Here is a 25,964-nt window from a genome sequence, read left to right on the forward strand (position 1 = left end):
TTGTACACCATGGATGACTGTATGGTATGTGAATATATTTCAATAAAACTGAATTTAATTAAAAAAATAGCTCAACAAATAAATGGACATTTCATTGTAATTCATTTCATTAATTTACTTCTAAGGTTACACTTAGCCATTCCAAGAGCACTGAAACCCTCTGGGTGCTGCTTCAAGAGCCTGCTTCTCCTCTGTCTAAGTTGACAGAGACATGCAGGAGACACCGAAGGAGGAAGACGGGTATCAGGATGTCAGGTTCAAAGAAATCCTTGGCAGAACCCCATTGCCAGCTGTAGGAACACTTTTCTGAACATCTTCCACTGACAAGTTTTACTTGATATTGATGATCTTTAAAAAATGTTTTTTCCCATTTCTTTCTCCCCTTCTCCCACCAATTTCTGGTTTCTATCTTCCATCTTTTTAAGCTCTGTCTCCTTCCCTATCTTGATTTAGTTCTTTTTCCAATATATTATATTCATTTTTGGAGATGCTACCCAGTTAGTTGGGTTCTCTACTCCAACTTCACATTAGAATAACCTGAGGGTAGTTGAATTTTTAAAAAATACTCATCACACCTGGGCCCTGTCCAAGAACAATTAAATCAGAATCATTGAAGGGTGGACTGTGCATTTGTGTGTGTGTGTGTGTGTGTGTGTGTGTGTGTGCTTCTAAAGCACCCCTGGTGATTCTAACGGGAACCCAGTAGTATAGATTGGAGTAGACAAATGGTTCTCAAAGTGTGGTACCTGGACCAGCATCATCAGCATAACCTTTATACTTGTTAGAAATACAAATTCTTCAGCCCCACTCCAGCCTCACTGCCTCAGAAACCCTGGGGATAGGCCTGAGTTTTCTGTGTTTTTACCAGCCTTCCAGGTGATTCTGAAACAAGCTTAAGTCTGAGAACCACAGTGCTAGCCCACTGACATTTTTGTCTAAGGAAAGGCCTTAGTCCCCAACCAGCAGCACTGTCAGCACATAGGAGCTTTACCCTCAACCAAATGAATCACAATCTGGCTTTTAACAAGATCCCCAGGTGATATGCATGTACATAGAAGTTTAGGAAGCACTGCTCTAAGATTTCTTCAAAGTTCTGTGCACTCTGTCAAATAGGGCTGGTATGATCTTATTAAATAATGTATTAATTACTCATTTCTCAGGACTGGACCCCATTTATCTCCTTTAACTATTAAAAGAGTTACAAGGTTACTAAACTATTAACAGTTACTATTAATAGTTACTAAACTATTAACAGTTAAAGGAGTTACAAAACTCCTTTAACTATTTAAAGATATAATGTTACTGTTCCTATGTGATTCCAGGTCCAAGTCTCTTTCTAGACTTCTGTTTATGTTCTAAAGGTAACTGCACATCTCCTGAGAAAATTAAGAGATAAGAGGTCATAATTCCTAATGCTTCCTTAGTTTTGAGATGTATCCACTTTATTTCTCTAGAAATGGGATCTGTAAGTTTGACAGAAAACAAAGACGAAACCTTTGCTTTGTGTCCCTCTCCCACACACAAGAAGGAAACGCGGGGGTGGGGGTGGGGGTAAAATTCTTTACTGACTGCAATAACAAGCAACAATGTATAAATTTGTATATATATCAGGGTAGGGTAAATTAGAGAGAGGGAAATGTCATCTCCACCAAGTCAAGTTCATCACCCACAGGGGCAAGCCCTTGTCAGTGGAAGCCCCGGATTTCTCAGTAACAGAGAGAGCTCTGTTACTTTTTGAGATTATTGTTCTAAAACTATGAGAACCAGCGTAATGGCAAAGATCACAAACCCACCTGCTGAAGCACCTGTTTTTCCACTCTGCTATTTTCATCTGCAACTTCAGCCTCCTTTAGCTAAGATAAGAACTGATCTCTGAAACTGCAATTCCTTCACCTGTTTGGGATCCTAGCCTAAGCCTTAATTTGGGGGTGGGGAGGGGGAGGGCGGTGAGCAGGTGGAGAGAAGGGCTGTGGGATGATCTACATTTGTAGCTTATAGAAAGGGCATTTTTTTCAGAGTTGAAAAGAGCATATAAATAGTAACAATTTAAAACTATGCCTGGCTCTAATTATAATCAACATGTAAATCAACTACACTTAATAAAGGAATATATTATTGAATCTTATGACCAGAAGGCTTTGGAAAAATAAAGGATCTAAAAATCAAATTTGTAACATTAAGAAATGAAGACACCTCCTTACCACATTAAAGTTAGTTTTCTCATCCCAGTTCCATCAACCTGTTCAAAACTTTTTAGTATCCAGGTTGCTTTTTTCTGAGCTTCTTTCCCACTCCAGCCCTTGGGGTCACCCTGTGAGAAAACGACTTCTCTAGCCAACCACTTAAGATGTGAATATTTGTTGTGAACCAGCTGCAGCTCTAATAATCACTGATCCATGGAATCAAAGGCTACTACTTCTCAAAAACAATAAGCTCTTCTTATTCTTGAAACTGCACTCTGTAACCTCTGCCAGGTACTCTAAAGACTAGTCCAAATGCTATCAGAGCCATGAAGTTTCTTATGCATCCAAAATGCAATCACAGCCATAAGTTTCTTATTATGATTGGATTAATTTCAAATGTCAGAAAAGTGGTTGAAGTTTTGTCAACAATGGTGGTAACTGATGGTGCACAATTTCTAGGACTATGCGGCAATTTCTGCAAATTAAGATGCATGGTATTGTCATTTTAAGTTGAAACTTAAAATGCTGACAGTTCAAAATACGTTGGACTAGTGGTGACAATAAAGGTTAGTGTTTCTTACAACTAAATACAATTTTCCATCTTGAGAAATACAATCATTTGGAGACAATTTTCTCAAAGGGTCTCTGAAATAAACCAAGCTCCATTCTCTAAAATCCAGTGGGTTCCTTGGTAAAAAAGGAAAGTAAACAGGAATGACAGTTTAAAATTGTTTTTGAACTCCATAAAAATGCCACAGAATTAGACATTCATAGGTGTGACATATTACCTAAATGTAAACTATGTTGATGAGATTTTTATCTAATTAAAATCCATCTCCCTCCCCAATATATGACTAGAGTAAAACATAAATCCTTTCACAAGTACTGCATTAATTGATATTTAAATAGTAACAATAAAATGGAACAAAATAAAAATATTTTGTTTATTGGTAAAAATAAAAAAAAAATCAGAGAAGTATTTTATTCTGGAAGTGATTGTCTGGGGTTGCTAATTAAACCTTTTCTAGTAGTACTAATTAAGAAATGGGTGGTGGTTGTTTCTTCTGCCTGAAATGTTCTTCCTTAATCTTCCCTACCAGTCAAAACCCTATTTAGACCTCTAAGACCCAGTTCTATGCCACGGTCCTCCCTGGACCTACCTCCATCTCGGTCTCCCTCACAGGGGACAGGGTTCTCACCAATTTGGAATTCTGGAAAAGGGCCTGGCTGCTTAGTTGGTGCTCAGCTAGTGTGGAAGGAAGGAATGAAAGTAGGTCAAAATTGGGCAAATCCTCCTGCTCACAAAAAAAAATAATTCTTCTGGAATAAATTAAAGTTATGATTTTGAAAACATGATGTATTATTTCAATCCAGGAATCAGAAATAAATGGTATGGACACATGCTCTGCAACTGTATGAATGAATACATTGCTGCTGCTAATTCCAAAAACTGCTAAAAAGAAAGGAAGGAAATGATCTTCTTTACCATTTAAGAAAATATACAGGCAGTGGCACTTTGGAGTATTTCCCGAAAAATAACTAGCTGGAATATTAACACAGGTACTTTGCCTTTTAACTAACCTTAATAGGAATAAGATTAAATGCACCTAAACTGGCAGCATTTCTGCAACACTAACAGTAACGTTGCCTCAATGCATGGGGGAGCCTGGCTTTAGCAGCACCCTGTAATCTTCACTACATAAGTACAAAAATATTATTCTATATTTTAGAAGACTTGTAGGTTTCTCTTTATCTGAAGGACTGTATGAGAAACAAAGCATTACTTTTCAGACAAGAGGTCTCATGATTTTCAAGACTGCAGGCTCTACACCTAACCATTCTGCTGTCTCCCAACTACGTGGATCACAATGAAAAGGAAAGTGACCTCTGAGCAAAATTGTGACCCTCAAGGCCAAACAACTGCATAAATAATCTGTAGTCCACTGTTTTAAGACCACAAAGTATCACCAAAGTCTAAAATTTAAGCAAATAATGCCGGTTGCATTTAATAGATCTGTAATGGTATAAGCCTTTCCTGTCTAAATGAGCGAGAAAATGGAGTGCGCTTGTGGTGCAAGACTGCTCCCTACAGGCCAAACTGCAGAATGACATACAAGGCAATTGGCCTGGAGGGGGAAAAAAAAAGAGTTTTATATAAACTCATCAAGTCACTTGTTTACTGATTAAGTATGAGTCCAGGAGCATGTAATAGATCACGTAAAACACACTGGACTATGCACTGACAATTTTTGTTTTTAAAACCACAATCCAATTTTAGTTTTCTGTTATTTCCCCTTTTTTCTTTTCAAGGTTTAGCTTTCGAAAAACGTAAATTGCTTTTCTTATGGGGAATAGTTCTCTCTAAATAATGTATTCTGATAACTCTGATTCTATATAGAGTCTCTATATAGATCTATGTTGATAATTTCAGTGATTTTGGGGGTAGAGTGATCAATCACAAAATCTGCATTAATTTCCATGATTGTAACAGACTTTTTGAGGCAGAAGTGAGGCAGACATGGAGGGGGCAATTTATGCTGCATGCTCCCTGACTATATATGGCTTTTAAAATCCATTTGTTCAAAACTATCTACCTTAAATATTGAGAGTAAAAACTACAGATTATACACATTTTGAACTATTTCTTTAAGAAAATATCAAATATTTAGGTTATGAATCTCAGATGGTAGTCCATCTTACAATAAAAGAATCTGATTTTCACTGGTAAAAAACATTAAATCAACATTGAATTCTCAGTATTTCATATAAATGCTCATATTTCTGAAATACAGAGAGTGAGTTTTAAAAAGCATTGCCCTTCATATAAAGAAATTCTAACTCTAAAGAGAACAAGTTTCAAAACTGAATAATATATTATGGTTAAAACACATCAATGATCTGTCACACCATAGGTACAAGTAAATCTAGCTCAGTATAACTGCAGATGCCATAAATGAGGCCAACGAAACATCTGAAAAGATAAACTTTCTCATAGTGTTATAGATGCCAAATAACCTTGTCAACATTTTCTAAGGTATGCATAAAGGAAAGTTATCCATCTTAATACTGCTATTTACAGAGTTCAATTATTTTGCATATTTATCTGAGGAAACTGCTCCACACATCCTTAATTTTAAATACAATTTAGAACATGTACAGATTGATTAAGGAAAATAATAATATCCTTTACAATTGGATTTTGGTTTTGATTCATAATAATTTTAACAATATCTTTGAAACATATAAAGTATTATTCTTAGAATTCAATTAATTAAAGAAAGTACAAAAATAAAAAACAATTATCAAAGAAAAGGCATTTTATCAGTAATAAATACGTTAGTTTATTCTGATTCATAGCTAAAGTTTTATTGCTCAGCATTTTCTCCCAACTAAGGTATGAATTTTAAGCAATTAGATAATATAATAAATGTGTGTAATAGAATCTATAACTTTAAAAATGGAAGTGGTGAAGACATTAACTTGCAGGTGTTTTTTTCCCTACTGTTAGATTTTCCTAAAGAATAAATGTTTTATATATGGTATTTAATTGTATATAGTCATAATCTAATTATGTAATGATTAAATGTCTCAATTTGATTTTAATTAAGTAGATAATCTTTTTTATTAGAAATAGTTCAGTATAATTAAATTATTCAGAAGAAATTTTAATAAAGATTGAGGAAAGAACATCTAATTTCTGAAATCAGATTCATAACAAATTTTCTATGAAATTAATATTTAATTCATCAAAAAATACTTTTCCACTTATATAGTCCTTGGTAAATTGGATTTTTACTTTTCCAACTGATTCATACTTTGTTCAGAACAATTGTGAACAGAATTAGTGAAAATGTTAAGAATGTGTGAGAGAATTATTAAGTAAGGTTAAAAACAAAGTTTTAAATATTGCCTTCCTAGGCAAACTAGATTTTAAATGCCTTATTTTCTTTTCCTGGGGCAAATAAATTCATATGTAGAGCCCTAATTCGCACCATAACATCACTATAAACCATAATAAAGAGTAGGAATTTTCCTATTGCATTTTCAGAAGGCTTTAGGAACAAAATATATAACTGAATGATAAAAATTATATTATGGGTAATGGATACTTACTCTGAGGATATCCATCAAAATCAACTAAAATTATTGATTAGTAAGAAATAGTGTCATTATTCTGTTGATAAAAGTATAATGCTCATAGCAAGTAGTCCACTGTGTTTTAACTTGTGTATTGGAAAAACTGCCCATCTAAGCCACAAAATTATTTTTCTTAGCTTGAAGAACTGCATTTTATATTTTTCTTATTTATTTTCATTGTTCTCATGCTAAACATGAACACATTCTAAAACTAAATTTACATTGCTATCAATATAAGTTCTAGACTCATCTAGATTCTTTCAAGCAGGGGAGGTTACTTTTATCTTTGCTACATTCTCTGCAAAACTTACGATAACATACTTTCAGAAAATGCCAGCCAATAAACTACACTAAAATAATTTTCTTTATAAAAGCTCAGTGATCTTTGGCATCATTCACTATTTTCAAAGCCATAAAAGAACAGATAACATATATATGACTCACAAATGATCAATTATGAAAAATAATCTGGTTCAGAAAGCTGCACTAATGTAAAAAGATGGATCACTTGCCACAAACCAATAAAGGCTATTGTTTGTGAATCCAACATTTGATTTTATCATTTATGTTGGGTAACTTAAAATTATTTTTAAACCCATTACTTTTTGAAAAAATCAACCAACCAACCGTTATAGAGGTGAACATGGGGGTTGGTGGTGGGTAAGGGGGAGAAACCAAATGTAATCTGTCATTCTTGAAACAATCTATATTCTTACACTGCTCGACCACAAAGTGTTCAGCAAGGGTGGGTGCATTAGAAATACCCAAGACAATGGATGGTAGCAGGAATGTTAATATGTCCTTAATTCCAAATTTGCAGGTATGATGCAGAGAAAGTTACACCCTATGTTTGTAAGCAGCATACGATTTCTTACACTTCTTATGAGGGTATCTGCTTTTGCTTATTTTATATTATACACAGAAGAGCACAATGAGGCAACGAAGCTCAGAAAATCGTTACCAATAATTCTCTTCCAGCTTGTTTCATATTTATAGCTTTATAAGGAAGGAAGAGATATAATTCTCAACAATCAAGAGGGCATCCCTGTGAGTGGCTGGGGCCAGAAATTTCCTACGTGGTTTTATCTGAGGATCACTATATGCTCTCTAATCTCTCAATTGCAGCCTTTTTATACCTTATGACTAAGGACTTGGATGCCTAGGAAAATAAAAAATACTTTGTCCATAAGGCCAGTGATAAAATGTGCATATGTCATCCCTGTTACCCCTAGGTAACAGACTTGATCATCAGATTATCTAGCTGACAACCTGAAAGGTACAGAAAATAAGTCCTAAGGGAAGATTCAGGGCACAGGTGAGTACTGGTGAAATAAAATAGGGCAGACACAGGCAGAAGATGGCAGGGGCCAGAACGTGGAAACGGGGAACAATTCCAGGATAATGACAAGTCCGTATGGGTGTCTGGTGGGCAGACTGGAGAATGGTGAAAGAAAGGATGGATTTAAGGACAGGACGGCAGTCACATCCTAGAGACATTTTACCAATGAGCTTTTACCATAGAAGCCTTCCTCCCTCTCCTTTCTTCAACACAGAGGTTAAGATGCTCAGGTAAAAAACACTAGAGATTCTGAAATAAACAGAAAAAGGGTCAGCCCAAGGGCCTAGCGAAATTCGCCAAAACATAGTAAGAAAAATTAGGTATTAAAGCCTGGATCATCGTCTAACAGCTTGTTTGAGGAAGGGGCCGTGAATTTTGTTGGAGGTAGGGCTCATACATCTTCTTGGATACATTCCTACTTGGGCTCTGAAAGGAAGGGAAAATGAGGTTGGGAGATGGACATAATTGAGTAACTACTCAATTATGGCAACTGCTAGCTAATGAATACCTATTACAACTAACTTTTTAATAGAAAATGTGCTAATTGACTAGGTTGGATCTCAGAACAAGCATATGGCCAAGATGTCTGATTACCTAGTCTGGTTCCATGTCAGTGATCAACTAAGACACCGTAAAAATGAATGTTTCTATGACAACTACTGAGCTTGCTGACTAAGGAATGGATGACCAACTTGAGCTATGAATCTAATTTCCTTAAAAAGTGAAACAAATCAAAATAATCTGACTAGGTCCAAGCCTAGGATCCAATCTCATGAAGGGGGATTATAATAATTTCTGAACTTTCTGGACGGGGCCAGTCTCTAAGTCCAAGACAGCCTATGTGAAAATTTTCAGGAGACAGGTGTTTCAACCATCGTTTCAGACAAAAAATATTCTTTTCCAATGCCATTCTAAACTAAAATTTCAAAACAGGTGTTTGATACTAAGGCTGTAACTAAAATATTCCCCCCTATAACCTGCAACTCTGATAAGACTTCCCTCGGAAATATAATGGTTACACAGCCCTCGTACAGCTGTAACAAACCCCTATTTTCTTCTTTCTGCTCCATACAATGTGCAGTCTATTTGTACCCATTCAGGACTAAATTACAGATAAAGTTACAGCAAATTTGTTTTCTCAAAAAAGCAGTCAGCCTTAATATCCCTTGAGTAATAAAAGCCTTGTCTTTCATTCAGAACTAGAACTGGCATAATTTTCTCGAAGAAACAAACTCTACTTCCTGTGACAATGGACCTGTTCTTAAAATTCTGAATGGAATACAGCTCAATTTGCAGGTGTTCAGGTATAAAGGTAAAAGGGCATTTGACCCCCAACGGGCAATTGTTGCTGTGGTAGGTAACTTCAGTCTGCTAGTTATATCATTCTATTAGATAAGCTGCCAGAGTTTTCAGCTCTGAATTACTGAGGTCGGTTCAAGTGAATCAATAATTTATACAGATATATCTCATTCATTCTGATGGTATAAAGATACATACTAACAGCCTGCTGCAACTAGGGAACAAAGCCAGTGAGACATTATTTAAAAAGAAAGAGAGAAAAAGGAACCCATTTATCTATGTGAACAAAAACATTATGTAATAATAAACCTAATGTCTTATTAATATGATTTTTCAACTGTTTTAACAATACCCTGATGTGATAAATAAGCTTTTTATGAATCTAAATAAGGTAGCTCTAGTGAATGTCAAGACGACATTTAAAACTTACAGATTGATTTTTAAATAGAATGGTGCTTTTTCTAGCAACACAAAACCACTTGAAAATATTCATGCACCTAAGAAGGTTGCATTAACTAGCTTAACTAGCTCAAATATTTTATTACTAAATTTCAGTATAAAATTACTTTCTAAAAGATGAAAATCAAATACATTTAGGGACTGTACACTAAGAGTATTGCTAATATAGCCTTATGCTGTTAATCATTACCTGGGGAAAACTATATAGTGTTTTATACACTAACACTATGACATTTTTATTAACTCATAATCCCTGTGCTAACAGTGGTGCATTAAACATGTAATAATTAAGAGGGCAGCAAATATTAAAAATGTCTACTTCAAAATTCTTCAATCATGTTAAAAGGAATCCTGCAACACATGAGTTTCTCTAAAGGAAAGCAGTCTGAAAAAACAGTTGTTTATATTGTGGTTATAATATAAACTAATGTTCAATAGATATCTAGGTCACTTAAATAATATTTCCATAATTCTTGCTGTATTGTCCTCACGGATAGTTAAGGGAATTCACTGATCTTAAAATATGATAAGTCTTTCTTAGCAACCTTAATCACGAACAGTGACTGTTCCTTGCCAGACCTAAAAATTTATTCGAAGATAAGATGCGTTAGAAGTTGGCCCCGTGTCCATTTTATCTCTTTTCGTTCAAGGCTGGACATTGTCTGACTAGGACACATGAACCAAACGCATTTGGACTTGGTTTAGGAAGACGGTTGTGCAAAACTAATTAAGGCAATAGACTCAGTAAGAAGGAGGCTAACAATTAGAGTTAGGGCCCCATTTTCCTCCACATGAAGAAATTATCTTTCCCCTTCTTCTCCAGAGAAACCCCTTGGGAAAAAATGGCAGACGATAAAAGGTTTGCAAGGAAAGAAAAACATGCGCGCGCGAGAAAAAGCGAGAGAGGAAAGACTAGCCCTGTGGCCTCTACCTCAAGTCCTTCAAGCCTCTACATGTGCTACTCTGGGGTTGCCTGTTGTAACCAGTTAACATCTGTGGCCTTCCAAGAAAATATAACTAGCCCCTTAAAAGCAGAGAGAGGAAGGAGAAATAATGGAGCGTCCCATTTCTGACAGTCAAGAGGGAGAGGAGAGAAATGTTCCCACACTGATCTCATTAAGATGACGAGAATAATGAGTGTGAATCTTATGTATGAATCTCACAGTAGATAGAGGAGGGCATAAATGTATCCCACATTCACCCTTTTATGATGTCTGATATACTACATTTATTCTCAGCTTCATCTGATACTACTGTTGGGGGTTTCAGTTACAATATTACAGCTTTAACTTCGAGTTTTGCCGCTGAAGTCATCTGAGTCAGTCATTCAACACAGCTTTATTGAGTGTGGATGAAAACGGGGGAAGATCTGTTAATGGCAACTGAAATGCATCTCAAGCAGAACAGCCTGAATTTATTTCCTGTCACTGGTTCTAGTAATGGATTAAAAATACTGACAAATGGCATTTTTCAGTTTACAATCCATTTTATTTCCTAGTTGCCAAAACATAGGTTAAACATTCTAGTCAATTAGAAATAGAACCTAGGTATTACTAAACATGTCTCCAGTATATTTTCGGAGGAAGAGTCATGCATTTGCAGCAAATGCTGATGGGACATTTTTCTTGTGATTTATCTCCCTTTCTAAGCTTAATATGGAATATTTTCCAATAATAATGTTAAGTTTAATGATTTTTCAATAATACAAAATTTGAAAGACTACGTAGCCCTCAGAAACAAAAACCTATTTAGTTGTAGTTGTGTACATTATTCAGGCCAAAATTATCCACAGGCCCTTCTACTTAAGGACTTCAAAGCATTTCATATGGATGATTTAATTTCGCTTTCTTCACTCCAGTAATTCCAAGAACAATAAATTGGTGCACCAAGTTTGTAGCAAACCATACCTCACATAATTTATTTAATGAAGTGGGGAACACCCTACAAATTCCAATATATTTCAAAATATGCCCAAATTATTATTATTTCAGTACATCTCCCACTTTTTAAAGGGATATATTATTCCATTGTATTGTTTAAATGTATGGTAGTATAATTTGGAGCTAAATAATTTTAAAGGATTTTTAGGAAGAGAGAATTACAATGAAGCTGGGTCACTGGTTTTTCTAAATAACCAGAATAATACACTTTTTTTCCTGGCATTTATTTAGTCTATTGGAAATTTAGGCCATGGACAGGTTCATCTTGGCTATGATGAAATCAATATGGATCAATATAAGTGGTTAAAACTGTTTAAACATTTGAAACATGGTAAATATATTCTTAATGAGTCCACATTTACTTTTGGGAAAAAGCCATTTATATTGCTTAGATACCAAACAACAATGCCTTACTTGTCTAAAATGCACCTCACTTAAATGCAGAGTTGACTCTCTCTGAGTTCTTTATTACTATACATATATCACTGCACAGTGTTTTGGGGATAGATAGTGCCAGATGATCTTAACTAATAGAAAAATTCATCAAAACATTAGGTACACAACTATTGCTTAAATGCATGACTAATACTAAGCAAAGGGAACACAGATTTACTATATGAAGTAGGCAATTCCAGTCCTCCCAAGAACATTCCTTAACAGGAAATACCAAGGATCAGGGGATCAGTCTACACTTAAAGAATGCTACAGGACAATGCCAGACACCTGATTTCCCTTAATTAAGAAGGGTCTGACTTGTAAACTGCAGGGTATAGAGATAGATGACTCTCTGTCCTGATGCCCTTTTTATCTTCTCGATGCTGTTGTCTTTGACCACTGTCTAGGTAAGTCAGTTAACCTCTTGGTACTTCAATCTCCTCCACTGCAAAATGAGCTCTAAGCTCCCTTCCAGTGCTAAGATTCTATGCTTTCATCTGTGCCCCTCGGAGCCCATAACATCTATTTACCTTTGCCATCAGGAAGGTGCTCTCTCCTGAAGCTGGGTTTGAGAGAGAAGTGTTTCCGGCATCCTGAGCACCAAGCCACAAGTCCATTGAGCCTACCTCCAACATGTGATGTTTCCATTCTACAGCTAGTACTGTGTGAAGGGACAGATGGGCTTTGTGTTTCTACATCATCACCTATGACATTGCCACTATTGGGAAATGTGTTCCAAGGTCTAAGCAACTATCTTAAAAAGATTTTAGCATCTTGTTTGGAAGTTGGGAGCCTATTTGAAGAACATTCAGTTTTACTACCCATCAACCAAGATTTAGGACTTAGAAATTAAACTGTGCTAGGAGACTGATACTCTGAAAATAAAAATAATAATAATAAAATTTTAAAAATAAAAAAGAAGGAAACAGTGCATATGCAAATGAGAAAGGGGAAGCTAGGACAAAGGTCACTCTTGTAAGTACCAGTCTTCTGATTGAATAATGCAATATGCACTTTCAGTGGAAGAGCTAAAGTCTATTTAAAGTAATTTAAACAGTACCAGATGCACACTGATTCTCTTAAGTTTTCAATATTGCTACCTAACCAGAAAAAGTGAACTCAGCTATCTGTACTTCTTTTTTTTTTCCAGTTCTTAAAGGCAACCTTTTTTTTTTATCTTCATTTTATTGAGATATATTCACATACCACGCAGTCATACAAAACAAATCGTACTTCCGATTGTTTACAGAGCTATCTGTACTTCTACATTTACGAATTCATTTTCCCTGAGTAGCAGCCATCAGTTTACTAATATCACTTCAAAATATGACACCTCTCTTATACAACATCAGTAAACTTATTTATGGATAATTAATGGATTACCTTTTAACATTGGTGACCTATTATTTTAAATTAAATCTAAAAGATTTTTCTAATTCATTAAGAGAAATATTATTTAATTTACCAACACTGTCAAACAAAACTGGATGAACTTTTCTTCTTTCAAATATTTGAGAATTGGCTAAAGTCTACTTGGCAGGAAGTATATAGAATGCTAGCTATGGTAAACTGCAGTAAAATTATCTGTATGCCGCTAGGTGAGATTTAAAACATCACATATTTACATGTTGTTTATAAACTGCAGTAGTAAGAGTTTTCTGATTCCTATGGTGAATGCATAACCTGCTATGCAAAGTAGCCAACAGAACAAGTGTCTTCACTGTTTTAAAGGCTTTCCTATTCTACAACCATTTTTCCTGCCTTTCCAATGAAGATCTAATATGTAATCGAGCCTAATGAAGTATGTTTTTATATCTCTGACTTAATGGCACTCATTTAAGGATATAAAGATTATCTATTGGTCATAAATACAGTGCAATGTGTGGACAAAACCCATCACACCCTTGTAATGAGAAACTTCTATTACTCAGACCAGGATTAATGTGCACCCAGTTCTCTGTTTCAGTGAAGCACAGCATTGCACTCTTGGAATTGGTGTAGAGAAGAAAACTCTCAAATGGGTTTTCCTAAGGCGGGGGCAGGGAGATCAAGTTCTTCAATCTCTATAAAGCCAAACAAAATCTTTCCTTTAATTGGACTCTAGCATAGTCAACCATTTTGCATAGAGGTCACAGATACTCTTTCTCCAGCCTGATTATTTAGGGTAATAATTTGCATTGTGGGCAAACCACAGAAAATCCAAACTAGGCTTTCCCACCAAGAGCATCAAAGTAAACATAGTTAAACTTACATTAAAACACATTTAGGGCATATATTCTCAGCAGGGGTGCTCTGGCATCCAAGGGGGTGAAAATTGGTTCATGGGTGAGAGTGCAAAGAGTCTTAGATATTACAATGATCTGTGTCCCTCCAAAGCCCAACACTCTCTGTCAAAATTGTATTCCTTCATATTTAGTTTCTCTGGATGAACTTAATTAAAACTTTCTCCTTAAGGGGGTAAATATGAAAAAAAGTCTTTTTAAAGACCAAATAAGAGCTAATTTTTGTCTCTAACTAGTTTACTCCCTCCCTTAAATCAGAGCTGGCTTTTATTTTTATCCAAATATCTATTTACATTTTGATATGGTTTCCATCTTTCCTTGCTTCTTAGCTTCTCTCTGATTTTCTCTTCATTATTTCCTTTCAAACTAGTAGCTGATGATTGCCATCAATAGGAGAAATGGTCAGTCTTTCCTCCTTCCTCTATTACTGACCTCTAAATGTTACCACTTACTGAGTGTTGGCCACTATTCACAGTGCAAAGTAGAAGACAGTTTATCTGATACAAAGGGGCATGAAAACATGTGAAGAGTGACCATAATGACTAAGGTACAATAATACATTAATATATGCAAATGGCTGCATTTCTCTTCTAATGTACAACCTTTCAGAAGTTATTACTCTTTTCTCAACAAACTTCCATTAAAATAAATTATGTAATCCTCTAATTCATTTAAACTATTTCCTTTGCAAAACACTTTACATAATAAAATTCTGCAATGGAATATGGCTTGCCATTTTGCTCGGGATTATCGTCCCTCACAATTTAAATTGGAGTTGGAAGGCAAGAAATTTGGAAGATAAGAAGAACATTGGTTTAAGAACCTGGAGCAGACAGTGAAATATGTCTGATTTCATTATTTTATAATTTTATACATGACAATTTTAGAAAAGTCTGTTTCCTTTTTGGATCCTTGGCCAAGTCATTTATAAAATCTGGACCATGCAACATATTTTTTTAGGGGTCTCAAAAGTTTGGGGACTGAAAACAACCTGAAGAACAGTGGAAGGGGGCTGCTGGAGTGAAAGGAGACGGCAGCAACGCAGCCAGCTGGAGACTACACTGAGGCTCTGGTGTCCCCAACACTCCAGTTTTCATTGCACACATCATTACAGCACATGGAAAGGCCAATTCTTGGATTCAATATGGCATCATAGCTATGTTGGTGAAATTTAGCATCTGTGTTTGGTTATAATATACCACAACAGCACTGTACCTGAGAAAAAGTGAAAGAGTTTTAGCTTCTCCAAATCACCCACAGATGAAAATTTCCCCAGATTATAGCATCCTACTCCTTCTTGCTTTAGAGGACAAAGAAAGGAGCACAGAGATTACAGAAAACAACGCATGTGTAAAGTGCTATAGAGATTTAATTCTTCTTATTATAAATACAAAATAGAATTTGCCATGAATAAGCATTTTAGAGGATTGTAGATCCTTTGGCTTATGTGATTATCTCCCTCCAAAGAGCAGAAGGCCCTTTTGCTAATAACATCTATTACAATCAACAAAAAAAGGGCATTGGCAAGAGAAGTGCTGATTTGAGAAAGTGCTGTATTGCATATATAACCGTTACAAAATCAAATGAAACAAAAATGACTATATTTAAATAGGACTACAGATTGAACTGGAAAGTCACTTTTTGGGAAGAATTAGAGAAATCAAGTCAAAATGCTTCAATCCACTAATAGCTGATCTGCTGCATTTCCTAAAATGCTACATTTCCTAAGATTCAGGGTTGACTTTTGCTAATAGTGATCAATTCTAAAACCTAACTCACTTCTAAATTGTGGTCTTTGGGGGGAAGGGAGGCTTTTATGTAATTACAAGAATTTATATACAATCCTTTGTGAAAGGCATCACTTAAGAAAACCTAATTTACAAATTTTCTTAGGCCAGTGTTTGAACATTTTTCTTCCTAAGAATTAAGATAAATTTGGGAAAAAATGTATATTTTTGAGCACTAGTTTGATATGCCAACATGTCCATATGAACTAAGTATGCAATCTATTTACTGAAAAGAAATCTTCTAAGTGTCTACCTTTGTAAAAGGAATTTTAGGCAATTTCGGCAGTATTGATTTATCTTCTAAAACACAGGATTTCTTTTCTCTTCACTTGCATATTTGTGAAGGAAATGTTTAATGTAGCTTTGAAATCTGTATAAATTCAAATGAAAGTATTGTTCAATAAACTGAAATGTTTATGTCAGGAGAAAGCATATAGATAAGGGTAGGCAAGAGAGAGTGAAAGTTTAGATTTCCATAATTTTAGGAAAATTCAAGAGTACAAGAATATAACTGTTATATAGTAGATAATTTTGCTTTAGTATTTGTTGTTTCTTTGATTTGGGGGACCCTTTTGTTTTGCTGTTGTGGGGAAGTAACAAAAATTACATTTGGAACATTTTCAATTTTTCTGCTAGCACTACAAAGTAACTGTAGCAACTAACAACAGAATTTTTAATAAAATCACTTGAAACTGTCATGGAATTGAAGCATAATTTTGTTGATGGTATTACTGATGTTTCTTACATTTCCAAAACAGAAATTTTCTGTTGTAAACCTAACATATCAGTACAATTACTCTATATTGTTCAGTAATTTGCATGCTAAGACTTGATATATAACTGATATAGACATGCCTGTTTTCACATTAGTATTTCTTCTTAAGCAAGATTCCTTTTTTTGTCCTTAATCATAAAGGCCACTTAAAATGCCCTTACTGTTTGTACCAACTTTAAGAAAACACCTATGTTATTTTTAACACCAGACTTTATACACAGGAGGTACTCAATAAGGAATACTCGAGAGCCTACTGTCTTAAGCTCGTTGCATTATAATCACATCCCCGCAATTTCAGTTCCTTCTTTTTAGCTCGTACTTCCTCCATTTAAAAAGAAAAAAATCACTTGGCTACACAAAGCTGCTTCATGTCATTATTTGCATACATCATCTCTGATTTTTCTCTTTTCCTGCATAATGGCCCAGCTTTTCTGAGAGTAGCTGTGTCCTGAGTGTGATCCTTTGCTAAAATGGGGATTGAACGAAGGTGGAGCACAAATTACCTGGAAGCAAAGGAGAAACCAGGCGTTTGAAAAGAACCCAGAAAGGAAAGAGTAATGAACCAGAGTGGCCTTGATGAATTGCTGTAGGGGGAATTCTTGGTTTTGACACAAAATGAACACATGGACACCAAGGAAAACCTTGGGTGAGAATCTCAGTAGGAAGCCTGCCTCACAGTCCAGTCAGGACAGAGGGTTGAAGCCTGGAGCCCTCCAGATACGAACAGAAAAAAAAATGTATTTTATGACTAACAGTTAAGCATTCAAACACGTCATTTTGGAGCACAAGGTACTTTGAGGAGTTGACGCCCCTTCATAATTCATGTTCATTGTTCCTCTAAGTAAAATACATGTCTCCCTTTAGTTATTCTGTTAGGAATTGTACTTTAAAGGCAAGAGGACATTTTTGATAATGCACATCTTAAACTTTTCATTAAACTACCAAATTTAAATTCTACCTTTTGGTGCACTCTGACATTTTTGTCTGGCATTTTCATTAATTTTGCGACATACATAAATGTAGCTGAAATGTTAACTGATCAATACTTTGTCTCCCTCATGTAGCACTAGCACTCCATTCCCCAAGGACCACACAGCAGAACAGAAATTAAATGTGTAAAATATCAAATGTTAATGTTAAACACAGAGGCACTTACTGTATAACGACAGAAAAGGCTAAAACAATTCCAAATGGACAGATGGTACCACAAATTATCTACAATCACATTTAAAGATTAAAGTTTGTCCTGTAAAATATTTCTTTGACGCACACCGAAGTGTGTCCTTTTACTGATAGCTCGGTTGTCCAATTATTTTTGTGCTCATTACAGTGAGAAATGACAGTACTGAAAAGAGAGATAATGCACTCTTTTTTTTTTCCCCGTGTTGCACCCACTGACATCCACAAGAACACAAATGTCTGGTCAAGAGCCTGAGGAAAATTAGGCCCAATTTATGAGACATTTCCTTGTCTACACTAGATGACTCCCAAAGATGAGCAGTGCCTTCTGCACCACACATGCCTGTGGATGTTGTTAGGCCTACAATATTCATAGTTAAATTTAAAAGCCTAATACACAGCACACCAAAACAAGGACATTCAAGGAAATGCATCTGCTTATATTTTATCTATCACCTTCAGCCTTATTTCAGTCTCTAGTGTTTGTCAGCTGGCCTTGAATATTCCCCACAGCACACAGGCAGAGCTAGAGACAGCTCTAACCCTGTTCTCTATGCTGTTTGACATTGGGACAAAAAAGTATTGCTTTACCATTTTGAATTCATTATTACACATTTATTTCTGGATAGTAAATAAGAAAAGAAAAATTAAATGGAATAGAAAAAGGCCCTTAAACATTATAAATTTTACTGATCTGGGCCTTACACCAAGTCACAAAATGGTACAAATGCATGGGCCCTAGGAGGCAGCTGCATTTATGGAAAAGTGGGCCAAATGGAACCAATATTATAATAATAGACCCGTGATCCATCAACAGGGAATGATGGGAACAATATGTTTGTAACAATGGGGTGCTGTGCATACTCTTCTCCTAATGGAAAGCAGTTCTTTTGAATAAACTGGCCTAAAAAGGCTTTGGTTATGAAATGAAATCTTCGGAACATTTTTTTTTGATATGCATCATTTAATTTCTAAAAGATTAATACAAATCTTACAATGGTGCTTTTTTTGTTTTTGTTTTTTGTTTGTTTGTTTTTGTTTTTGTTTTTTGTTTGTTTGTTTTTGTTTTTGTTTTTTTTTTTCCTGAATGGTTATGGTCTTAAATCTATTTTAGAAAAAAAATCATAGCATTTTATCTTCTGTGCAACTTAGGGCAAAGTACTTAACGCTTCTGTGCCTTAGTTTCTTCCCCCATGTATTGGGGAAATAATTAAGTATTTACCTTACAAGGTTGTTGGGAATATTAAATGTATTAATGCCTGAAAAGCACTTAGAAGAGTTCCCTGGCACATAGTAAATGCTTAGTATTAGTTATTATTACTATTGCTGTCATTCTTATATAAGGATCTCTTTATATCAGAATTTAATCTGAGGTTAAAATGGATGATTGACAAAGGATTATGAAATAGTTTAAGATTTAAATGGAAACTCCAGAGAAAATTGCTATGACAGTGTTAAGTTATGGCTACCATCATTTAATAACTAGCTTTATTAGAGCAAATCCTTATTTATTTGGTGTCACTGAAGAATGAGTTTCTTTATATAAGATAAATTTCCAGATTGATTGGTTCATTGATTGGTTGAGAGATTTAGTCAGCCATTTATACTGGGAGAATCCAAGTGCTAGATACTCTGCAGATCACACTGGATTATCAGGGTAAAAAAAGCAGGGCTCATTCTCATGGAGCTCACAGTCAGTTTATATAAATAAAGTTTGGCTTTTGTTACTCATGTTTTTATTACACTCAATGGAATGCAATTCAGTGCTTTTTTTTTTTTTTTTCAATGAAACTCAGTTAATATTATTGTTTCTTCTCAAACATACCCTTAAAAAGGTGTTTCTGCATTACAGCTTGCGGCCTCTTTTTCACCATCACTGTCAGCAGATCCCTTTTCCTACCTACCCTTATTGTGTCCTTTTTTTTCTTGCATGCCTCTTGCATTCAGCTACTTTTACATAGGACTTAATTGTTAGAAAACTGACCACCAGCTAAGAGAGAAATTATTACCTTTCTTTCAGTGGACTGTGACCTCCTTATAGTGAAATCACTCGAGTAATATCATTTACATGGAACTTAGTTTCTCAGAATTCTGGTGTGTGATTTTTTTTTTTTTTCAGAATCATAAGGAAATTGTGAAAAAGGCTGCCATCTTGAACTTTTTTTACAAGAATGACCTCTAGAAGCCAGAAGAAAAGTTTATGAAGACTTATACAGTACACTGTAATGTTAAAGTGTTTGGAATTAACTTTCCTGAATAAAGGATATAATTACATACATTTCTCTATATTTCAATTTCACAAACAGGTGTGGGAAATGACCTCAGAAAGAGTCAATCAAAGATGGCCGCACAACCTTTTTGGTTGAATATTACTGCATCTGTTATAAGGCCCCATGGAATCTAGAGATAATGGCATAAAATATACATAGAAACTCAGTATCATTTTTTCTCATTAAAGTCAAAATGCCTCTATGCTAGTATCAAAGCAGAATAAAGTTTGCTTAGGCAGTACCCAGATATATTTGATATGTGAAAGAGCTACTAAAAGACTATTGAGAGAGGCAGATTTTCTTCTCTAAAACTTGATGATGACAATCGCTTTCTTTAAGGAGACAACAACATGTCTATGGGAAGCAGGCTGCCTAACTTTCTGGTAACTTACAACACAAAGGGATGTATACACTCTTTGTTCCATGTGCTCAGACGTTAATGAAAGTCCCATACAAGGCCTGAGAGGAAGACAGAGCTCTAAGTACTAAATAGATGTACATACACTCATTTGAATGGTAATACCAAAATGTTGATTTGTTACTATAATGAAGGCTTTTCTTGTAAACCTCCCTAATAAAGTCATATTGTGTTAAACTGGCAACTATAAGGAAGCATAAGGTACTCATATTCTTACAAACATGAAAATAAAATAATGTCTATAGAAGGACTCCACTTAAACTTCAAACTGAAATTCTGAATAAGCAAAAATAAAGTGAGAGAAGAAAATCCCAGCTAAACTCAGAGGAAAGTAATCTTTTGGATTTTCTAGCTCTGAAAATTGGTCTCACCAACAGTTTTTAAATAATCAAAGTAAAAGGCTACAAGATGAACATTGTTAGAAGACTATCTGGATCTATCAAATTCTCACTGTGCTTTAAAAAATACTGGAAATCTCAGAAATAATAAAACATCTCTTAAATAGGTCACATACAAGTCCCACTGATTCAAATATTAAAACATTACCATACTAGCATCCTACTGCTAATGATTTTCATATTTTGAAAAGTAACTGCAGAATGAAGTAAAGTCAAATTGAGGATGGTCAAGACTAATATTTTTTTTTAACATTATAGCCTTTTCTTGGCTCTTCTATTGAGATTTGGAATTATGCAATATGCAAAATTTTACTTTTTCACTGCCACAGAGAAAATTATACATTGGCTGAGATGTCTTGCATTCCGGAAATCTGAGGGGGGAAAATGTATTCTTGGACTGAGACCTTGCACAATCCATCAGGTTGCTGCCCACGGCAAATCTGTCCAGTCAAGTCTAAGAATAGGAGTTTTAAAATGGCTACATCCACATAACTGTTACTATAGCCACAGAAACATGCAGCTATGATTACTGAATTTAATGAATAACAATGTAAGTAATACAGTATGATCATACCACAAAAGCAGCCAGACTCCTTGGGGGCGAATCCCAATCAAAGCAACTATTAACGTAGTACGCGGCATTTACCAGCACCATGACACAACGTTTCGTTCTAATAAAGTTTCTCAGTAGCAGCTGTAAGGAAGATAAAAACATTATTAGAATTTGCAAGACTAAAAACCATCACACATGCTGCAAAATTCTTCAAGCTTACTATAATTTACAAATGATTGAGAAAGTCAATAAAGTTGCAAGAACATAACAAGCAATTTGGCTCAGAAGTTACAAGAAAAGAGATATCTTTGGAGAAAGTACAAAGGACTGAATTATAAAAGCAACTTATTGCTAAATATATTTTCTTACATAATAATATCAAGTAGGTTAGACCACCTTTATTTGAAAGAAAAAAAAATTTCTAACAGACTACATTTTTTTTTTGCCATTTATTATGAATCTTAAATATATTTTAAACTCTACTTCTTATCATGGTTTTAAAATTCATTAAATGCTTTAAATTCAAGATATTTCTAAGTGAACTACATAAGTTGGAAATGTTTTTATTTAGAATTTTAGGGAAAAACGTGGCAAGATTTGCTAGATTTCAAAAAACAAATTTTTCACTTTTCTGGTAGGATTCCCCACTCCCTTTCATACTATCATATTCTCATTTTCTCTCTCTCTCCCTCTGTCTTTCTCTCTCACCATAAAATTAACTGATATTTCAATATTGCTAGGCTATTTTCTCATGGTAACCAGGTGTTCACAAAATCTTTTATTTAAAAAGCTACATATGGAAATTGATGTAATTTAAATTTAAATTTAAAAAATAAGGCATGACTACAACTGTAAAAAGAATAGCTGATGCATTCGATGGTGGTTTGAAGTATTACATACTGCTATACTAATAATTAGGATAATCATACGTCGGCAGTTTAGTATTTCGCTTCTTCCAAATATACTTCATTGCCAATCTGGTATATTAAAGATGAAGCTATGTAAAGTATGTATAGTTTACTGAAGTCATATGCAAAAAATATATGTGTGTAAATATATATGCATGTACGTGCACGCTACTTTAACAAGTTTTTAAAACTGAAATTCCTCTCAAGCAAAGTAAAAGGTTTCCTTATTTGTTTTTCTTCTTGGTCCTTGATCACCTTCCTTTAAGAGCTACTTTTATTACTTTTATCTATAAGCGTGGAGAAATGTAATCCGTATTTCTATGTAGGTAGATATTGCATTTGTAACTCATGCACTATCTTTAAACTAACAAAGAGCCCGCTGTTTATTGTGAGCTGATTATATTAAAAATAGATTTTTTTCAGGCTTCTAATAGCACAGAAAATTTTTAAATATTTCAAGACACAAATAAGCTCAGTAAACTTTACAGCTATAACAACTACACTTTGTTTTAGGTCTGTGAATTGGAAGTGAACAGTTTTAAAAAGGGGTGGCTTAGTACTTTTTCTTAACTTGATATCAAACCTAATAGAAATTACCAGTGATTTTCCTTTGTGATAGAAAAATCGGGTTTCCTGATTTTCTATTTTCTTAACTAAAAATGCCAATAAGAGTTCACTTATAAAAGATCATAGTTAAAAATTTAATTAACAGGAAGGTTTTTCCTTAAAAGATGGAACACTCTCTCATCTGGACTGGAGAGAAGAGGTTTTTGGTGGGCTCATTTTACACACACCTGCATCATACCTGTGGGTGGTCTGGACATATGTTTGAACCTCAGCTTTTGGGGTTCTCATTTACACATTCCATGGCAATCAAATTTATGTTCAAAAATGATCACTCCTTTGCTAATGCAAAGATCCATTAAAAGCAGTACCTACAGCATCCCCTTTCCTTTCTGACCACCCCCACCCAACTTATTTGTTTGGTATTGTCCTGGTTTGATCTTTTAAAGAAAGGGATAAAGAAAGAAAAAGAAAGAGAAAAAGAAAGAACCATTTTTACATAAGTATATGATCAAACATTCCAGTCGTCCCCTCTCCGTACATCCAAAGTTTATTTGAGGTTACTTAGATGTTTTAGAGATATAATCAGGACTTCCCAGAGGGATTAATCTTTCCTTGCTTTTTACCTGTTTAGAGAGTCTGTTTTCCTCTTCAATGTACTTCTGTTCTTTGGGTATTAATGTTCGTAAGCTGGCTTTCACCTATATATCAACATATGGGTCTGTTATGGATAAATATATTAAAATTGTTTACAAGTTTTTCACGCAGTTCAATTTGCAATAATTTCTAAAGTTTCAAAGTCCTGGCTGCTGTGCTCATAAAATATAAATGTATACAGTTGCACATGCATGCGCTTCCATTTCTCACTCTGGCAGGCAGTGGCCGGAGCACAGCCGCCGCGGCAGTCGCCAACTCTAACAGAGCGTGTGGGTGTGCCAGGCAGTGGCAGAAGCGTATTCTCCAGGATACATCAAGGTTTAGAGAAAATGAGGAATGACAGAAATTCTCTACAAATCAGGAACAAAAGCTTTCATGAAACTGAACTCTTTAGCAGTACAAAAAAGCCAAAGTTAAGACTTACAGCATTAAAAATCACATCTATTTCAAGATAGATGACCCCCTTTGTTGGCCCTGTCAGCTGCTTGTTTTTCAAGACGTAGGCTTTCTGTTCACCATTTTGAATCTGCGGGAAAAGGACATGACAGCCGTCTGTCTCGCGGTCTCCACTGAATACACTCCCTCAGTGACCTTTGACCCCCAGCTGCTGAAACTGACAGAGAACCCAAAACAACTGTGGCAATTCTGACAAGTACCTGTTCATTACCAGGATCAAGTCTGTCAGGAAAAATTAACTATCATGGGATTCAACATGGCCGTGAATTGAGTATGTTAAAATTTTTAGTGTTCTTATTACAGACCTTGGTTGAGAAATGACAGACATAGAGCTGAGGTTTTTTTTTTTTTTTTTTTCCTTCCTTCCTTGAACAAAACCACCACAGAGCAGTGTGTCAGGTGAATAAAACTTACAGACAGCAATGGTATAGCAACTTTTCCCAGAAAGTCAGCACTTCGATCCCGATCTTCATCATAAACTGTCACTTCAAGAACTGAATGGATATCTTTAATGTTGCTGCATAATAAATATATGTAGAGAAAAAAAAAAAGACTTCATCAGCGGGAAACATGGTTTTGAAAATTTAGATATCTCCAACAGATTTTGTGTTGTGTTTTTATGCATGTTATTTGCATTCACAAATACACAAGATGGAATTTTTGACAGAATTTCCCATAATGCATCTTAGACAGCAATGATGGTTCTATTATCTGGAACTTTGAATAACAATGTGATTTCAAACCATACTTTTTAAATGAAATATAATTTTCTATTGGTTGGTCACAGAATAAGTTATTGTTAAAAAAATCAATAAGTTTTACACGTTTTTAAAAATTTTTCCTTCTCATTATCACAATAATTCCTATCTTCCCATTTTCCCACATAAAACACCACCAGGTTTGATTCAGCAAGAGTCAAAATATATTTTAAATCACTATTCTTCTTTATAGTAATAGGACTTTTCCCTTTTTTTTTTTTAACAACTCTTACCAAAACATTGACTTAATTTCTGTTGGGTTTATAATAAAAATTAACAAACACAGAAAGCAGAATGGAGAAAATGTAACATTTATAGCTATTGTACCACCCTGGGATTCAGAAATCAAGTAGTATGCCATTATGCTTCAAAGATAACATATGTTAAGAAACAACTGCCTGAGTTCTTCATATTTTTGTTTCTAGAAAAATAAGCCCAAATTGTTGACAGCATTTATTCTTTGATCAAACTGTTTACCAAGAAAACATGAATTAAGAGAAAACAAAAATGAATATATTCATTACTGGAAAACCACAACCACATATGAGAAGAGGCTTTATCAGGGTGCAATCAATTAATGGCTTTGATAATAATTAAACCTATTCATTCAATTATGCATTCCAGAGAAAACACTCTCCACAAGCTTCTTTGGAGTGCAATTTTCCTGACCATGCTTTCATATCTTATAAAAATGTGGAATTCTTTAAAAATAAATTGGTCAGATAATTAAAGCTGATTAGTTACTGGCTAAGCAGAGGAATTACAAGAAATTAATGGGGAATTTAGCAGTTTTTCACATACAAATAATAAAGCCATGTTAGAAAACTTTTAAGAAGTACTTCTTTTTGGAGAGTTTTCCTTTGTTCAGAGTTTGTTTCTAAAGCCCCGTCAAAAAACCAAACTGAGGAGGTGTCGCATCATCAGTTCTTACAGCACATGGTTAAAAAGATATACAAACTTTTTAAAACAAAAGGAAAATTAACTCAAAGGGTGTTTTGGTATCTAGGACAATACTTAATATCCTTATTGTGCTAAAATGAAACAAACCAAACCTAAAGCATCTGCCGATTTTGTGACTAGACTGTTTGCTGATTTCAGCAATGGAACAAATAGAGCTTTGTCCTCCGTGGTGTCAATGCAATTGGGGAGAATTTCAATAGAAAGTAT

General features: G+C 34.8%; 1 protein-coding gene across 8 annotated transcripts in view; it reads right to left on the bottom strand.

The window, feature by feature from the left end:
- MCTP1 (multiple C2 and transmembrane domain containing 1) overlaps positions 1-25,964 on the bottom strand; it is a 549,320-nt gene that overhangs the window by 126,342 nt on the left and 397,014 nt on the right. For all 8 annotated transcript variants that reach the window (XM_037800839.1, XM_037800843.1, XM_037800840.1 and 5 more), the window contains 4 exons: positions 24,454-24,556; positions 24,008-24,109; positions 23,553-23,627; positions 21,476-21,595 (listed from right to left, as the gene is read on the bottom strand). In XM_037800839.1, coding sequence (XP_037656767.1) covers positions 21,476-21,595; positions 23,553-23,627; positions 24,008-24,109; positions 24,454-24,556 — 400 coding nt within the window. The remainder of the gene's footprint in view (positions 1-21,475; positions 21,596-23,552; positions 23,628-24,007; positions 24,110-24,453; positions 24,557-25,964) is intronic.

This window comes from Choloepus didactylus, chromosome 13 (assembly GCF_015220235.1).
Source record: "Choloepus didactylus isolate mChoDid1 chromosome 13, mChoDid1.pri, whole genome shotgun sequence".
NCBI classification, from domain to species: Eukaryota; Metazoa; Chordata; class Mammalia; order Pilosa; family Megalonychidae; genus Choloepus; species Choloepus didactylus.